At 51.2% G+C, this 18,700-nt stretch overlaps 1 protein-coding gene across 1 annotated transcript; it reads right to left on the minus strand.

Annotated features, from left to right (window-relative positions):
- Nucleotides 1-450: 450 nt before the first annotated feature.
- Nucleotides 451-17,728, minus strand: TPRX1 (tetrapeptide repeat homeobox 1). Its single transcript, XM_030796985.1, is given in 5 exon segments — nucleotides 451-1,080; nucleotides 1,082-1,522; nucleotides 2,021-2,190; nucleotides 17,166-17,236; nucleotides 17,649-17,728. Coding segments are annotated over 5 exon segments (1,392 nt in total).
- Between the last annotated feature and the right edge of the window lie 972 nt (nucleotides 17,729-18,700).

The following is an 18,700-nucleotide window of genomic DNA, read 5'->3' on the forward strand; positions in this document are numbered from 1 at the left end:
ATTATGAAGATTTCTAAGGTTCAATTAACATGTGAGAGTTTAACCTCTCAATCATCAGGGAAATGGATATTACAACCATAACAAAGCCATAAGTCATTGGATCGACAAACATTAAAAAGTCTCACAATCCTCAGTGTTGGGGAAGATGCTGACCATCAGAAGCACTGGGAAAAGCCCTTTAGAAAGCTCTGGAGCAGGATCCACTAATGCCAAATATCCCAGTGAGCGGCGACTCCAATCCCAGCAGAGAAATGCTCAGGCTCAATTCAAATGAGAGGCAGGCACATTCATAGCAGAGCCACCTGTGATGGCTGCACAGTGAAGACAGCAAATGTCCACCTGCAGCAGGGTGGGTAAAGGGTGGTGCATTCACTGCAGAAAGTCACCAGCAGTATCAATCAGCCACTCCAGGCCCTCTGGGATCTGAAGAACTTTGCAGGCACAGGCCCCCTATAAATCCAGTAATGACCTGGGGCCTGAGTGATTTTCATTCACAGAGCCACCCTCGTCTTGGTGCTGAGACCCTGAGTCTTTTTTGCCCATAGAGTCATCCCCTTCTTGGTACTGAGAGGTCATGGTGGAGACTGAGGATCCCTCCAAGGGGTCTAGGGGTGGGAGCAGCTCTGTGAAGTGAGGGAATAACTGGGTGTCTGGCAAGAAGTCGGAGGCATCAGGGCTCTGAGGCCATAAGGGGGCCGGGGCTGGGAGTGATCCTGGGCCTGGGATTGAGGCTGAGCCTGAGCCTGGGCCTGGGCCTAAAATCGGGGCTAGGCCTGGAAGTGAGCCAGGGCTTCGCATCCGGCCAGGACTTAAGATGGGACCTGGGCCTCGGAGTCTGCCTGGGCCTGGGATCTGGGCTGGGCCAGGAATCGGGTCTATGATTGGGCCTGGGCCTGAGATTTGGCCTGGAATCAGGCCTGGGTTTGGGCTTGAGATTGGGCCTGAGATTGGGCCCGGGATCTGGGCTGGGCCTGGGTTTGGGCTTGAGATTGGGCCTGAGATTGGGCCCGGGATCTGGGCTGGGCCTGGGATTGGGCCTGGGATTGGGCCACGGAATGGGCCTGGGATCTGGCTGGGCCTGGAATGGGCCTGGGATCAGGCCTGGGTTTGGGCCTGGGATTGGACCTGGGATCTGGGCTGGGCCTGGGATTGGGCCTGGGATTGGGCCACGGAATGGGCCTGGGATCTGGACTGGGCCTGAAATTGGGCCTGGGATCGGGCCTGGGACCTGAGCTGGGCCTGGGATTGGGGCAGGGACCGGGCCAGGGCCCGGACTCAGGGCAGCTGGGATGCCCTTCTGGGCTCTGCACCCAGGGCCACCCCAGGCCTGGTCGAGGCTGCAGATCGTGGGTTCTGCCGCTGGAAGGATTCCTGAGGGGCCCGGCTGAGGTGCGGAGGCAGCGGCTGCAAGGACTAGGGGCGCAGCGCGGGCTCCTCGGCCTCTCCGCCCAGGGACGCGCTGGGGCTGCTGCTGGAGCCGCCGCACCCGAGCTAGTTTGGCGCGGCGATTCTTGAACCACACCTGGGGGGCAGAGGGGACAGGGAGAAGGTGTGAAGGAGGGGCTCGCACGGCCCGGTGAGCCGCTCGGGGGCGGCGCCGGCCTCAAAACTCTCCCTGTGTTCACCACCACCCGCACCCACCATATGAGGGCCCCCGGCTCCCAGGCCTGGAGAAGGGAGGGGAGAGGGAGGGGAAAGTAGGGGGAGGAGGGTGGGGTGGGAGGGGAGGAGCGGGGTCTGCCGCCCAGGAGCCCGGGGGCCAGGGAGGGTTCGAGGGGAGGGACCGCGGGTTCTCGGGGGGGCCTGAGGTCCGGACACCGGGAGACCCCGTGGGGAACAGCCTGGGCCGATCATGTGGGCGGGTTTGGGCTAGCATAGAGTTGGAACAGGACTCAGGATGCAGCCCGGGTCTACACTGGCGGGACCCCTGCGGGAGGTGGCCGGTCGGGCCGGTGAGTGACAGCGGTGGGGAGGCTCCTTGGGGTGACTGGGGCGGGCGGGGTGGGGGTGGGGGTCAGACCTGCAGTTGTTGCTCCCTGAAGCCGAGTGTCTTCGCCAGATTCAGTCGCTCGTCGTAGTTCGGGTACTGTTCTTTCTGAAAGTAAAGTTCTAGCACTTCCTGCTGGCTCTGATTGTAGACAGTGCGCTCCTGCCGCTGTCTCCTTGGAGGGTCCGGGGCCAGGGGAGGGCCTGGGGGCGGGAGGGAAACAGGTCACAGAAGCTCCCAGGCAGCCTCCGGTCCCCCTAGGGACCCGGTCCCCTGCGCCAGGCCAGGAGCCCAGGCAGTGTGGGCTGGGGCGGCACCGCGGATTAGCAGCCTGGTATCCAGACCAGACCTTGCACCCCTCTGGGCCTCAGGGTCCACATTTAGGAAATGGGCGCATAACAGCTCCTGGGAAGGCAGGCAGCGTAGGCCCCTCACCTCGGAGCAGATGGGGCTGCCTCAAGCCTGCTCAGCCCTCCCCAGCTGCCCCATCCCCTCCCATCCAAGGGTTATAGGGACCCTGACACTTGCAGGGGTGCCGCCACCTGCCCAGTCCTCTGCTCCACTCTATTGCATGGTTTCATTTCTTTCCTTCTTTTTCTTTCTTGGAGGGGATCTCGCTCTGTCACCCAGGCTGGAGTGCAGTGATGTGATCACGGCTCAAGGCAGCCTCCACTTCCTGGGCTCAAGCAACCCCCGCCTTCGTCTCCCGAGTAGCTGGGACCACAGGTGTGCACCACCACCCCTGGGTAATCTTTGGATTTTTGATAAAGACGGGTCCCCACTACGTTGGCCTGGCTGGTTTCAGAGTCCTGGACTCAAGTGATCCTCCCACCTTGGCCTCCCAAAGAGCTGGGATCACAGGCGTGAGAGGCTGCGCCCAGCTGCATGAATTTTCATTTCCCAGACACCACTAAGTTCTCCCCACTCTGCAGGACAGGAAGCCGCCCGCACAGGCCCAGCCCTTCTCTGGCTGCTCAGATCTGCACTCTGCAGCCTCAGCCACAGGATCAACCCAGACCCCTCACACCCCTGTCCCCGCTCACCTTGGAGATGACCAGGGTCTTGCATCCTGAGTCCTGATCTGTTCTCAAACACAAGTGTGTACTGACAAGGGCTTGGCTCTTAAATCGCTCCTCTGCTGTGCCCACCCTGGCCCACCCTGCCGGACCCTCCCTTTCCCACCCTGCCCTGCAGTCCCGCCCCCTGGAGGAGTTGAATGATGGATTAATCCTTCATCACTGATCAGGTACTGCCTGCCGAGCTGTGCCAGGAGCTGGGGAACCTCAGTGGGCAACACAGCCTTGGTTTCACCCTCATGGGCCCTAGCCCAGGCGAGGTGGCATTCCACGCGGGTTTGGTTGGGGGAGTCAACATCGTGACCTGTGGTTGGGGTCCCCATCTCAGGAGAGGCACTGCCAGCCAGCCCCCAGGAGTCACCCTTGTTCCTTCCCAGGGCTGGGGCCCCGCGTGACCAATGCCAGTGAGTCTACCCACTCCTCCCGGCTCCCGGGCTGCCCACCTTGTCCAGCCACCATCTCTCCCTCCTGGATGACCTTGCAACCTCCTCTTTGGTACCTCAAGGCCATTCTGGCCCCTACTATCCATTCCAAAAATTGCTCCCCAGGTGCCTATAGGTGTAAGCAGAGCTTAGTACACATTGGTCCTGCTGATAATGGTTTGGTTTCCGGAGTGGATTTGCCCATGGCGTGAAGTTCTGATGGGCATTCACATAGACCTCTGTTGGTTTCTCCTGGAGAGTAAATGACCTCAGTGCTGGTTTATTCCAGTTTATATATGGGGCTCATGCGCTGGGTTCCCATGAGCCCAGCCTGTCTGAGCTGCATAGACGTGTATCAGGAGGGGGCACAGGTCTGATGGACGTGCCCATGGCCCACTGCTGGTCTGCCCTTGTGAGTGAATGAACCTGCTGCTGATGATACAGGGGACCCATGCATGACCTTGGTCTACAGAAATCGGATCCCTCAGAGATGCGTCTTCTCTGTCAGACACCTGGCTGTCCTCATTTCCCCATGGCAGGACCCATGTGGGTTCAGGGATTAGAGAGATTGACAAGGCTCATGGTGCAGGGAACTAGAAATGACTCATGCAATCAATTTCAAAATTCAATAAAATGTAGACATTGTTACCACGGGTCTCGCTCATTGTTTTCACCTGCTACTTAGAGTTCTGTTGTGGAAAGCAGCATCCCCAGCAATGATTCCTCATCGCACACGTTGTCCGGCTTCATCTACAGGACATGCTGAGAACACAGTGGTGACCACGGAGATTTTGCACTGTGGCTATTTATTTGGCCAATAAAGGCATAAACAGATGAACAAGCTCACTGGTACTATTTTGTGAAAATAGACATTTAAATATAAGCAAGTTCATGGCAGCGTGATTCACTACCGCCCAAAAGGAGAAAACGCTGAAACATCGATCCACTGATGATGGATAAACAAAATGCCGCGTGGCCAGGCGCGGTGGCTCACGCCTGCAATCCCAGCACTTTGGGAGGCTGAGGCAGGCAGATCACCTGAGGTCAGGAGCTTAAGCCCAGCCTGGCCAACATGGCGAAACCCTGCCTCTACTAAAAATACAAAAATTAGCTGGGTGTGGTGGCTGGCACCTGAATTTCAGCTACTTGGGAGGCTGAGGTGGGGGAATCGGTTGAACCCGGGAGGCAGAGGCTACAGGGAGTGGAGATTGTGCCACTGTACTCCAGCCTGGGCAACAGAGTGAGACTCCATCTCAAAATAAATAAAAATGGCTGGGCGCGGTGGCTCACGCCTGTAATCCCAGCACTTTGGGAGGCTGAGTTGGGCGAATCACTTGAGGTCAGGAGTTTGAGGCCAGCTTGGTCAACATGGTGAAAATCCGTCTCTACTAAAAATACAAAAAATTAGCCAAGCATGGTGGGGGGAGCCTGTAATCCCAGCTACTTGTTAGGCTGAGGTAGGAGAATCACTTGAACCCGGGAGGCAGAGGTTGCAGGGAGCTGAGATCGTGCCACTGAACTCCAGCCTGGGTGACAGAGGGAGACTCCGCCTCAAAAAACAAAACAACACCCCCCAAAAAAACCCACAAAAAATAGAAACCCAAAATGTCATATATTCACACAATGGGATATTACTTAACCACGAAAAGGAATAAAGCTCTGATACATGCTACAGCACGGATGAACCTTGCCAACATGATGCCAAGTGAAAGATGCCAGACTCAAAAGCACATATACGATTCTATTTATACAAAATGTCCAGAATAGGCAAATCCATAGAGACAGAAAGCAGATTAGTGGTTGCTACGGGTTGGGGAGAAGGGAAAATTGGGACCAACTGGGAATAGCTATGGGGATAGCTATTGGGGATGGTGAAAAATGTTCTAAAATTGACTGTCGTGATGCAGGCACAACTCTTCAAATAGACTAAAAACGATTTAATTTTTTTTTTTTTTTTTGAGATGGGGTCTTGCTCTGTCACCCAGGCTGGAGTGCAGTAGTGGTGTGATCTCGGCTCGCTGCAACCTCCACCTCCCGGGTTCAAGCGATACTCCTGCCTCAGCCTCCCAAGTAGCTGGGATTACAGGCACGCACCACCACGCCCAGCTAATTTTTTGTATTTTTAGTAGAGAATGGGTTTCACCATGTTGGCCAGGCTGGTCTCGAATGCCTGACCTCAAGTGACCCACCCACCTCGGCCTCCCAAAGTGCTGGGATTACAGGTGTGAAACACCACGCCTGGCCAAAACCATTTCATTTTGTACTTTATGATTATTCTTTTCTTTTTGTTTTGCCATGTTGCCCAGTCTCGTCTTGAACTCCTGAGTTTAAACAATCAGCCCACCTTGCCTCCCAAAGTACTGATATTATAGGCATGAACCAGCGTGCCTGGCCTGAACTGTGTACTTTATTTAATTAAATTTATTTATGTATTTATTTTGAGACAGAGTCTCTGTTGCCCAGGCTGCAGTGCAGTGGAGTGATCTCGGCTCTGTCTCCTGAGTTCAAGTGATTCTCATGCCTCAGCCTCCTGAGTAGCTGGGATTACAGGTGTGTGTTACCACACCCAGTAAAATTTTTTCTATTTTTAGTACAGATGGGGTTTCATCGTGTTGGCCAGGCTAGTCTCAAACTCCTGGCCTCAAGTAATTCGCTCACCTTAGCTTCTCAAAGTGCTGGGATTACAGGCGTGAGCCACGACACCCAGCCCTGAATTGTATACTTTAAGTGGGTACTTTGATATTACATGGATTACATATCAATAAAAAATATAAATTAATGCAATACTCAGCATATTGCCCTGTGGATTGGCCAAGATCAAAGAGATGGATCAAGTGTAGACCCAGAGAATGGGGTTTTCTCTTGCCATTGATGAAGTGTAGGTTGGTAAAAGATTTTTGGAGATTTTTGTTTTTGAAATTGACTCCATGACATCCGTTAAAGGATGAAATATGTATAGTACCCTTTGACTCAATGATTGATTTTTTTGAGACAGGGTCTTGCTCTGTTGCCCAGACTGGAGTGCAGTGGACTCAATCACAACTCACTGCAGCCTCGACCTCTGGGGTTTAAGCAATCCTCCCACCTCAGCCTCCTGAGTAGCTGGGACTACAGGCATGTACCACCACGTCTGGGTAATTTTCTTATTTTGTTTTATTTTATTTATTTTGAGATGGAATTTCACTCTTGTTGCCCAGGCTGGAGTGCAATGACGTGATCTCAGCTCACTGCAACCTCCGCCTCCCAGGTTCAAGCAATTCTCCTGTCTCAGCCTCCTGAGTAGCTGGGATTACAGGCACCTGCCATCATGCCTGGCTAATTTTTGTATTTTTTAGTAGAGATGGGGGTTTCACCGTGTTGTCCAGGCTGGTCTCGAACTCCTGACCTCAGGTGATCCACCCGCCTTGGCCTCCCAAAGTGCTGGGATTACAGGTGTGAGCCACCACACCCGGCCAAGTTTCTTATTTTATTTATTTATTTATTAAGACCGAGTCTTGAGCTGTCACCCAGACTAAAGTGCAGTGGTGTGATCTCAGCTCACTGGAACCTCTGCCTCCTGGGTTCAAGCGATTCTCCTGCCTTCCGAGTAGCTGGGACTACAGGCACCTGCCACCACACCTGGCTAATTTTTACATTTTTATTTAATTTTTATTTTATTTTTAGTAGAGATGGGGTTTCACCATGTTGGCCAGGCTGGTCTTGAACTCCTGACCTCAAGTGATCCGCGCACCTTGGCCTCCCAAAATGCTGGGATTACAGGTGTCAGCCACCACGCCTGGCCTCAATGCTTTATTGCAAGAGACTCATCCTGGGAAAATACTTGCTCCGCTGTGAATAAGCGCAGATATCAGTGTTCAGTGTAACAAATGATGATTTTTAATGTACTTTTTGTTTTGTTTGCCTGGTGGATGTCTGCTTGCTGTTTGCTGAAATAAATGTGTCTTGAACATAGAGACTTCGTTGGGCTTCTTTTTTTCTTCCCGAATCCACATGTCTGTAATAGGAAAAGCTCAAAGTTGCTGACTGATTACTAAACGATTGGGTTTGTGTTTTCCATATCGAATGCTGTCTCAGGCACATTGTTTATTTTGAAGAATGTACACGTTTAATAAGCTCATACAAAAATATATATTATACATATATATATTCTTTTTTCTTTTCTTTTTCTTTTCTGTTTTCTTTTTTTTGGAGACAGGGTCTCTATCACCCAGGCTGCATTGCACTGGCATGATCTCGGCTCACTGCAACCTCTGCCTCCTTGGCTCAAGCCATTCTCCCACCTCAGCCTCCCAAGTAGCTGACAGGACAGGCGCATGCGCCACCACATCTGGCTAATTTTTGTATTTTTTGTAGAGACAGGGTTTTGCCATGTTGCCCAGGCTGGTCTCTAACTCCTGACCTCAAATGATCCATCCACGCTGGCCTCCCAAAGTGCTGAGATTACAGGCGTGAGCCACCTCGTCCGGCCCATAATATATTTGAATGAACAATTAATAACAACAATGATAAAAACTCCTGCAAAAGTAATTACCCAGAGATGATGGGGAATGTCTATTTTCTCTATTTCCTGCTGCTTATAATTATTATTTTTTAATGGACAACCTGGAAAACAAGAAGCATTTCTGGCCTTGAATGCCACCCTAGGGCTGGTCAACACTCTGCCCACAGAAGTCCCCAGGCCTTCTCTCGTCCTGATGTGTCTTCAGGGTTGGATGGAAATTCTGGAGATTCCTCCTGGGGCTCCCCAGGCAATGGCCAAATTCCTAGAGTCACATGGATGGAGGGAGGTCTTCTGGAGCCTGGGGCAAAAGTGATGTAAGTGGGAATGAAGTCGGTGGAAAAGTGTGAAGAAGGGATTATGAAATCCATTCTTGGCCAGGCGCAATGACTCACACCTGTAATCCCAGCACTTTGGGAGGCCGAGGTGGGCGGATCACCTGAGGTCAGGAGTTCAAGATCAGCCTGGCCAACATGGCGAAACCCTGTCTCTACTAGAAATACAGAAATGAGCCGGGCGTGGTGGAGGGCGCCTGTAATCCCAGCTACTTGGGAGGCTGAGTTAGGAGAATCACTTGAACCCAGGAGGCAGAGGTTGCAGTGAGCTGAGATTGTGCCACTGCACTCCAGCCTGGGCGACAGAGTGAGACTCCATCTCAAAAAAAAAAAAAAATCCATTCTTATTTGATTCCTTCAGAACAGAAACAGAAACAACGGCTGTCTCCTTATCCATCAATTTTTTTTTTTTTTTTTTTTGAGACGGAGTCTCGCTCTGTTGCCCAGGCTGGAGTGCGGTGGCCAGATCTCGGCTCACTGCAACCTCTGCCTCTTGGGTTCAAACCCTTCTCCTGCCTCAGCCTCCTGAGTAGCTGGGATTACAGGCGCCCGCCACCACGCCCAGCTAATTTTTGTATTTTTAGTAGAGACAGCATTTCACCATATTGGCCAGACTGGTCTTGAACTCCTGCCCCTGTGGTCTGCCCACCTCAGCCTCCCAAAGTGCTGGGATTACAGGCGCATCCAGCCTTCCATCAATTCTTCAATCTCCTCTTTTACCCTATGCCTGTGGGCTCTGATGGGGTTGACCTCTTGGTGGGGTTGACTCATCTCTGCTCCTGCCCCCAAGAGGCCCACAGACCCTCCCCATCCTCTGCATTGTGAGGGTATCTCTTGGTGCAGGGGGAGGGGGTTCAAGAGGGGCACACGGGCAACAAGGAGTCATTGGGGCTTTGAAGATAATATTGGGGCAGATCAGAGTCGGGGTGATGAAGGCGTGAGGTTGGCCTCTGCTTTCTAGAATCTTGTTGTTCAATGTCTTTCTGCCATTGGGGTACCTCTCGGTGTCTGGACATTCATACTTGAAACACTGTCCTTTCTCTCTCTCTCTTTTTTTTAAATTTTATTTTTTGAGATAGGATCTCTCTCTGTCACTCAGGCTGGACTGCAGTGGAGTGATCTCTGGTCACTGCAACTTCTGCCTCCTGGGTTCAAGGGATTCTCCTGCCTCAGCCTCCAGAGTAGCTGGGATTACAGGCGCCCACCACCATGCTTGCCTAATTTTTGTATTTTTAGTAGAGACGGGGTTTCACCATGTTGGCCAGGATGGTCTCAAACTCCTGACCTCAGGTGGTCAGCCCGCCTCAGCCTCCCAAAGTTCTAAAATTACAGGTGTGAGCCACCGCACCTGGCCGGCCCTGAGTTTAATTTGAATGAATCAACAACATATATTCAATAAGGTGTCTTTAAACCGAGACACGCATGAACCAGGGTGAGGTATCGATCGATTGATGACAATAGCGTGAGCAGAGCCTTGCAGGACCCCAAATCTGTATTTCCCCTGGGAGCGGTGGTTCCTTATTGGCTAAGACCATGTTCATGGCAACTTCATAGAACATAACAAGAATGAGGAGAACTGCCTGTATTTATTTATTTTTATTTTATTTTATATATATATTTTGAGACAGAGTTTCGCTCTTGTTGCCCAGGCTGGAGTGCAATGGTGCAATCTCAGCTCCCTGCAACGTCTTCCTCCCAGGCTCAAGCAATTCTCCTGCCTCAGTCTCCCAAGTAGCTGGGATTACAGGCACCTGCCACCACGCCCGGCTAATTTTGTATTTTTAGTAGAGATGGAGTTTCTCCATGTTGGTCAGGCTGGTCTTGAACTCCTGACCTCAGGTGATCCGCCCACCTCGGCCTCCCAGTGTGCTGGGATTACAGGAGTGAGCCAGGCACGCCTGGCCTGAGAACTGCCTGTATTTATTAAGTGTTCAGTACATTCAAGGGACTGATCTAAGCACCTCCAGAGAGTTAACGGGCGCAGCCCTTGTTCTCAGGGAACTCATCGTCCAAGTGGGGGAAGGCAGGCGTTACTCAAAGAATCACAGAATAGGCTGGGCGCTATGGCTCATGCCTGTAATCCCAGCACCTTGGGAGGCTGAGGTGGGTGGATTGCTTGAGGCCAGGAGTTCGAGACCAGCCTGGGCAACATAGCAAGACCTTGTCTCTCTTAAAAAATATAAAAAATGGGGCCCGGCGCGGTGGCTCATGCCTGTAATCCCAGCACTTTGGGAGGCAGAGGCGGGCGGATCATGAGGTCAGGAGATCGAGACCATCCTGGCTAACATGGTGAAACCCCATCTCTATTAAAAATACAAAAAAATGAGCCGGGCGTAGTGGCGGGCGCCTGTATTCCCAGCTACTCGGGAGGCTGAGGCAGGAGAATGGCGTGAACCCCGGGAGGTGGAGCTTGCAGTGAGCCGAGATTGTGCCACTGCACTCCAGCCTGGGCAACAAAGCGAGACTCTGTCTCAAAAAAAATAAATAAATAAAAATAAAAAATGGCCAGCCATGGTGGCCCATGCCTGTAATCCCAGCACTTTGGGAGGCCGAGTCAGGAGGATCAATTGAGGTGAGGGGTTCGAGACCAGCCTGGCCAATATGGTGAAACTCTGTCTCTACTAAAAGTACAAAAAATTAGTTGGGCATGGTGGTGTGTGCCTATAGTCCCAGCTACTTGGGAGGCTGAGGCAGGAGAATCGCTTGAACCCAGGAGGGGAGGTTGCAGTGAGCCAAGATCACACTGAGGCAGAAATTAAAAGGGAGAAACAGAATAAAGCAAAAGTTAAGTGAGAAACACAGCACTTCAGCCTGGGCCACAGAGTGAGACTCCATCTCAAAAAAACGCCCAAAACCAAAAACTAAACAAAAAAGCCTGGGCCTGGTGGCTCATGCCTGTAATCCTAGCGCTTTAGGAGGCCGAGGTGGGTGGATCACTTGAGGTCAGGAGTTCAAGACCAGCCTGGCCAACATGGTGAAACCCAGTCTGTATTAAAAATACAAAAAATTAGCCAGGTGTGGTGGCCTGCACCTGTAATGCGAGCTACTCAGGAGGTTGAAGTAGGAGAATCGCTTGAACCCAGGAGGTGGAGGTTACAGTGAGCGGAGTTCACACCACTGCACTCCAGCCTGGGGGACAGAGTGAGACTGTGTCTCAAAAAAAAAAAAAAAAATAATAATAATAAAACAACCCCCTCCCCGCCAAAATTAGCCAGGCGGAGTGGCGTGCTCCTGTAGTCCCAGCTACTTGGGAGGCTGAGGTGGGAGGATCGCTGGAGTCTGGGAGGCTGAGGCTGCAATAAGCTGTGATTCCCCCACCTGCACTCCAGCCTGGGCAACAGGGTGAGACCCTGTCTCAACAAACAAACAAACAAGCAAAATCCCCCAAAAGCCCACAACCCCCCCGAAAACACACAAAAAACAAAAAGCCACATGCCAAGAATTAATAAGTAACCCTGGATGAGAGAATCAGGTCCTTGTAGAGAGGAGAGTTGTTCCAGAATTGCAGGTGGAGGCACTAGGCACTCCGGTGACCGTGGCGGCGAGAGCCAAGTTGGGAAGACACTTTCCAGGCGCGGGGAGCAAGACCTCTCAGCCTCCAGGTGCCCTCTCCGCCCCTTGGCGTCCCCCCACCCTCTCCCTCTGTCTCCCCCTTTCTCTGTTCCTCAGTTTCCCCTCCTCATTGCCCCTTGTGGAGTCCCAGTGTGTGAGTTGCTTTGTGTCTACCCCCTTCCAGGGTCTGACAAGCAGAAGGAGTTTTCATTATATCCTGGAAGTCTGTCCCCCCAACCCCCAAATCGGATCTAATTCTCTCTGCTCTGCTGAGGCTGGCCTGGCCTAAGAGGATTGGAACATTTGCTAAATGGGACTAGGACAGGGTCAGAGAGGCGGCGCTGGGGAGACCCAGGGGCCAGGATGGCCACCAGGGGGCGGCAGAGGACGAGGGAGACCAGAAGACGGAGGGGACAGGGAAGGGCTGGGTGGGGGTGGGGGTGGGGTGGGGGGAGTTAGGGAGTGGACACAGGCATATTCCCTGGCTGTTTAAGGGAACCACATTTAAGGGGTTAGAAAGGTGCCAACATTGCTGATTTTTTTTTTTTTTTTTTGAGACAGAGTCCTGTTCTGTCACCCAGGCTGGAGTGCAGTGGTGTGATCTCGGCTCACTGAAACCTCTGCCTCCTGGGTTCAAAGGATTCTCCTGTCTCAGCCTCCCAACAGCTGGGAATACAGGCGCTCACCACCACGCAGAGCAAATTTTTGTATTTCAGTAGAGGCGGGGTTTCACCGTGTTGGCCAGGCTGGTCTCGAACTCCTGACCTCAAGTGATCTGTCCACCTTGGCCTCCCAAAGTGTTGGGATTATAGGTGTGAGCCACAGTGCCCAGTCAACATTGTTGATTTTTAAGGTTTATTATGCGCTGTGGCTCACGCCTGTAATCCCAGCACTTTGGGAAGCTAAGGCAGGAGGATCATTTGAGCCCAGGAGCTTGAGACCAGCCTAAGCAACATAGCGAGACCCTGTCTTAAAAAATAAGAATAAAGTTTATTATTAACCTCTACCCTGACTTCCTACTCACTCTCCCCTCTCTGTTCCTTTAGGGGTAATGGGGGCCTGGAGACTGGGAAGGGGAGTGCAAGCATGGGGGTCTGGAGGTGTCTGATCAAGGCCCTCAGAGATGACCTGAGGTTTCCTGAGCTTGGAATGTTTTCGAAGGGTCTGAACTGCAAGGAATCTTTGCAGAGTCCTGGGGTCTACCTCTGATGTGAAGCATCTTGCATTTTGGAGCTGTCCAAGTGAAACATGAAAAAGAATTTGATACAGAATTAAAAATACATTTTTGTTTTTTTTTTTTGAGACTGAGTTTCACTCTTGTCGCCCAGGCTGGAGTGCAACGGTGCGATCTTGGCTCACTGCAACCTCTGCCTCCTGGATTCAAGCAATTCTCCTGCCTCAGCCTCCCAAGTAGCTGGGATTACAGGCATGTGCCACCACGCCTGGCTAATTTTGTATTTTTAGCAGAGAGGGGCTTTCACTATGTTGGCCAGGCTGGTCTTGAACTCCTGACCACAAGTGATCTGCCCGTCTTGGCCTCCCAAAGTGCTGGGATTACAGGCGTGAGTCACTGTGCCTAGCTCAATAAATAAATAAATAAATAAATAAATAAATAAATAAATATATATATATATTTTTTTGAGACAGTCTCGCTATGTTGCAGTGGTGTGAGCTCGGCTCACTGCAACCTCCACCTCCCGGGTTCAAGTGATCATCCTGCCTCAGCCTCCTGAGTAGTTGGGATTACAGGCGTGCAACACCATGCCTGGCTAAGTTTTGTAGTTTCAGTAGAGATGGGTTTTTACCACGTCGGTCAGGCTGGTCTCGAATTCCTGACCTCGTGATCCACCCACCTTGGCCTCCCAAAGTGCTGGGATTACAGGCATGAGCCACTGCACCTGGCTCAAAATACATTTTAAGTAAAATTTAAAATCTTCAAAAGTATTTTTAAAATTCCACACTTTTAATTTCTACTTCATGCCAGGCCCAGTGGCTCATGCCTGTAATCCCAGCAGTTTGGGAGGCCCAGGCGGGAGGATCACTTGAGATCAGGAGGTTGAGACCAGCCTGGGCAACATAGTGAGACCCCCGTTTCTACAAAAAAAAAAAAAAAAGGCAGGTGTGGTGGTGTGCACATGTAGTTCCAGGTACTCAGGAGGCTGAGACGAGAGGATCATTTGAGCCCAGGAGGTCGAGGCTTCAGTGAGCCGAGATCACGTCACTGCACTCCAGCCTGGGCAACAGAGCAAGCCCCTGTCTCAAAAAAAAAGTAAAAATAAATAATTTCCAATACAATAAGTAGCAATAGATACATAGTCAATATCAACAAAAGCTCTTTGAGCCCTCAGTTACTTTAAATTTCAAGAGCTGGAGAGGACCCTGGAGTGTTTCTTTGGGACTTGGGACAACTCTTATTTAGACTCTGGGTCATCTGTAGCGGGGTAGTTGAGGACACAGTTTTGAGAGGCAAACACGGCTGGTCCCAAATATTGTTTGTTTGTTTATTTATTTATATTTATATATATATATTTTTGAGACAGGATCTCGCTCTGTTGCCTAGGCTGGCGTGCAGTGGTGTGATCAGTCTCGGCTCACTGCATCCTCCGCCTCCTGGGTTCAAGCGATTCTCATGCCTCAGCCTCCTGAGTAGCTGGGATTATAGGTGCGCGCCACCATACAGCTAAGTTTTTGTATTTTTAGTAGAGATGGGGTTTTGCCATGTGGGCCGGGCTGGTCTCGAACTCCTGAGCTTTAGCGATCCTCCCACCTTGGCTTCCCAAAGTGCTGGGATTACAGGTGTGAACCATTGCGCCTGGCCTTCTTTTTAATTTTTTAAAATTATATTTTTTTGGCCTCCTCCCCCTCCTAATATATTTTATTTTGTAGAGATAGGGTCTCACTATGTTGCCCAGGCTGGCCTCCATCTCTAATCTATAGCCTCAAATGATCCTCCTGCCTTGGCCTCCCAAACCCCTGGGATTTTTTTTTTTTTTTTTTGAGACAGAGTCTCGCTCTGTCACCCAGGCTGGAGTGTGGTGGTGCAATCTCGGCTCACTGCAAGCTCCACCTCCCAGGCTCACGCCATTCTCCTGCCTCAGCCTCCGGAGTAGCTGGGACTACAGGCGCCCGCCACCACGCCCGGCTATTTTTTGTATTTTTTAGTAGAAATGGGGTTTCACCGCATTAGCCAGGATGGTCTCGATCTCCTGACCTCGTGATCTGCCCGCCTCGGCCTCCCAAAGTGCTGGGATTACAGGTGTGAGCCACCGCGCCCGGCCCACTATGAACTTTTTGTTTGCAGTTCCCTGATGATCAATGAAGGTGAGCCCTGTGTTATACGCTGGTGGATTATTTGCTATTCTCACTTTTGAAATGCCTGTATAAGTCTTCTGCAACCTGGTTGAATATCCAGGCACTGATGTTTTATGATCTCAAATGGTGGAACAAGGGAGATCAGTGTCCTTGCCCTGGGGAGCAACCTGGGAGGCCCCAGGCTGGTTCTCAGAGCTGTGGAGTTTGGCACCCACTGGGTCCCAGGTTCCCACCTGAGCAGTTGTTCTCACAGGTAAGGCCTGAATGCTCACAGCCACCTTGTGGTGCAGACATGCAGATAACTCCATTCTACAGGCAGGGAGACTGAGCCTGGGAAGGAGGGAGGTGCCCACCGGTCCCAGCTTCTCACACACTGCATGAACCACAGACGTTGGGAACAAGATCTCAGGGAACAATAACTCCATGGAAACTTCCTCCCAGGTGGCTTCAGGTATCATCCCCACTTTACAGAGGAGAAAACTGAGGCTGAGAGAAGTGCGGTCTCCAGTTCTGTCTTGCACATCAGCTGCAGAGCCAGGGCTGGGCCAGCACCTGCCCCGGAGCCTGTGCCCTCCTGATCACTGGGCGATATGGCCTCTTAGGACGCTCGCCACAGCCCCACGGAGCTCAGAGGTCCCTTTCTCAGAGGAGGAAACTGAGGCTGAGAGAGGTTTCGTCAATTCCCAAGGCCACACAGGTGATGAGTGGAAGAACCAGGGGTAGAATTTAAATCTCTCTGGCCCCAGAGCCCCGCTCTTCACCTTCATGTCTACCTGGGGTTCCTAGAAGATGGATGAGGTCAGCTCCCTCCCCTGCTCCCACGGGATTCCCAGGGCTCGTTGTGACAGCTTGTCACTGTATCCACTTTGCAGAGGAGGAAACTGAGGCCCAGGAGCCCACATGAAGGGCCCAAGGCCACATAGTGAGAAAAGAACAGGGTTGAAACCCAAACTCACGTGGCTCCATGCCAGCTCTTGGCAAGGCCCTTCCGGCTCAGCCATGTTCAGGGCCCTCCCTTGTCGGCCCTGCCAGCCTCTCTCTGCCGTATCCGTAGGCTCCTCTGTCCAGTGAGGACAAGGAGCTGAGTGGATGCACCCACTACCAGGCATGGGACTTGGTAGAAGCTGGGATTCATGGCACAGTTAGAGCCTGAATGAATTAACTCAGGAACAATATGATCCCTGAAGCATCCAGAGATTCAAAAACCAGTGGGCAGCCCCACAGTCTGACCTCACAGTGCTGCAATCACAGACCCTTGGTCCTTTTGGGAAAACATCACACCACTTCTCTGTGCCAGTGTCTCTACCTGGTTCTGCCCCACCATCCATCCATCCATCCATCACCCATCCATCCATCCATCCATCCATCCATCCATCCATCCATCCATCCATCCATCCATCCATCCATCATCCATCCATCATCCATCATCCATCCATCCATCCATCCATCATCCATCCATCCATCATCTATCCATCATCTATCCATCATCCATCATTCATCCATCCATCCATCCATCCATCATCCATCCATCCATCCATCATCCATCCATCCATCACCCATCCATCCATCCATCATCCATCCATCCATCCATCCATCCATCCATCCATCTATCCATCATCCATCCATCCATCCATCATCCATCATTCATCCATCCATCCATCCATCATCCATTCATCCATCCATCCATCCATCATCCATCCTCCATCCATCCATCATCCATCCATCCATCCATCATCCATCATCCATCCATCACCCATCCATCCATCCATACATCCATCACCCATCCATCCATCCATCCATCATCCATCCATCTATCCATCATCCATCCATCCATCATCCATCCATCCATCCATCTATCCATCATCCATCCATCCATCCATCCATCCATCATCCACCCATCCATCCATCATCCATCCATCCATCCATCTATCCATCATTCATCCATCCATCCATTTCTTTCACATTTATTGAACACACACTTACTGCTGTGTGTCTGAGACAGCCCCAGGTACTGGGAATACAGCTGAGAACAAGACAGACAGGACTCCATCCTCCTGACAATGGCAGACAAGAAACAAGATGTCAATAATGCAAAAGATTAAACAGGATGAACGTGTTAGGGAGCTAACGGGGTGCAGGTATGAGGAGCACCCCCATCCTGCAGTAGAGCCTGGAGTGAAACTCATCAACAACCTGATCCAAGGATCCTCCAGTATTCCACACATCTTCAGACTGTCCCCAGAATTTAACCCCACTTTTTTATTATACTTTAAGTTCTAGGGTACATGTAACGTTTGTTACATATGGATACATGTGCCATGTTGGTTTGCTGCACCCTTTAACTCGTCATTTACATTAGGTATTTCTCCTAATGCTATTCCTCCCCCTGCCCCCCACCCCACAACAGGCCCCTGTGTGTGATGTTCCCCACCCTGTGTCCAAGCATTCTCATTGTTCAATTCTCACCTATGAGTGAGAGCATGCGGTGTTTGGTTTTCTGTCCTTGTGATAGTTTGCTCAGAATGATGGTTTCCAGCTTCATCCATGTCCCTGCAATGGACATGAACTCATCATTTTTTATGGCTGCATAGTATTCCATGGTGTATACATGCCACGTTTTCTTAATCCTTAACCCCACTTTTTCCAGCTGCAACCATGTGCATTACAATAAGTCTCAAAGTCAGGTGGCGTAAGTTCTCCAACTCATTTTGTTTTTCCAAGACTGTTTTGATTATTCTAGATCATTTATATTTCCATAGCAACTTCAGAATCAGTTTGACAACCAATTTCTACAGAAAAATCCTGAGGAGATTCTGATTGGGACTGCAGTAAATCTAAGGATTAGTTTGAGAAGAATTGACCTCTTAATAACATTGAGTCATCTAAACCGTGAACATGGTATAGTTCACTATTGACTTGAGTCTCCTTTAATTTCTTCCAGCAGTGCTTTATATTGTTTCAGTAGGACAATGATCTGAGAGCAGAGATGACAGGACTTATGGATGCATTGGATGGGAGTGGTGAGGAGAAAGGAGTTAGGGGCCAGGCTGAGCGCCCAGATTTCCGCCTAAGCCACTGGGTGGAGATGAGAAGGAAAGCAACTTGCCTCAGAAGACCTAGCTCAGAGAAGAAGTGCTTGGATCTGATTTCAGCTTAATTGATCCCAGGGCCATGTGCAGGACCAGCTGAAACCCACCTCTCTGTACCCCCACTCCTGGAAGGACTCTGGATCCAAGAGCTAACCAGTACCCAGATTCCCCAGAGGAGATGATTTAAGAGTTGCTGACGCCTTCTCTGTCCCGCTGGAAGTTATTTTCTCCTCCCTCTCCCTGTGCAGCTGACCTTCCTTCCCTGCTGCAGGGCCAGAGGGTCTGTTCCAGGACTGGATTCTCCCATCAGGAGCCCGTGGACTGGTCGCTGAGGGTCAGACGTCCCCTCCCTCTCTTGCTGTCACCCCTGGCTCTTCAAGCTAATGAGACCTGTCCTGATTCCTCAGCCAGGCCTGTAGCCTTAATCTC

The sequence above is a fragment of the Nomascus leucogenys genome, chromosome 17, assembly GCF_006542625.1.
Source record: "Nomascus leucogenys isolate Asia chromosome 17, Asia_NLE_v1, whole genome shotgun sequence".
NCBI classification, from domain to species: Eukaryota; Metazoa; Chordata; class Mammalia; order Primates; family Hylobatidae; genus Nomascus; species Nomascus leucogenys.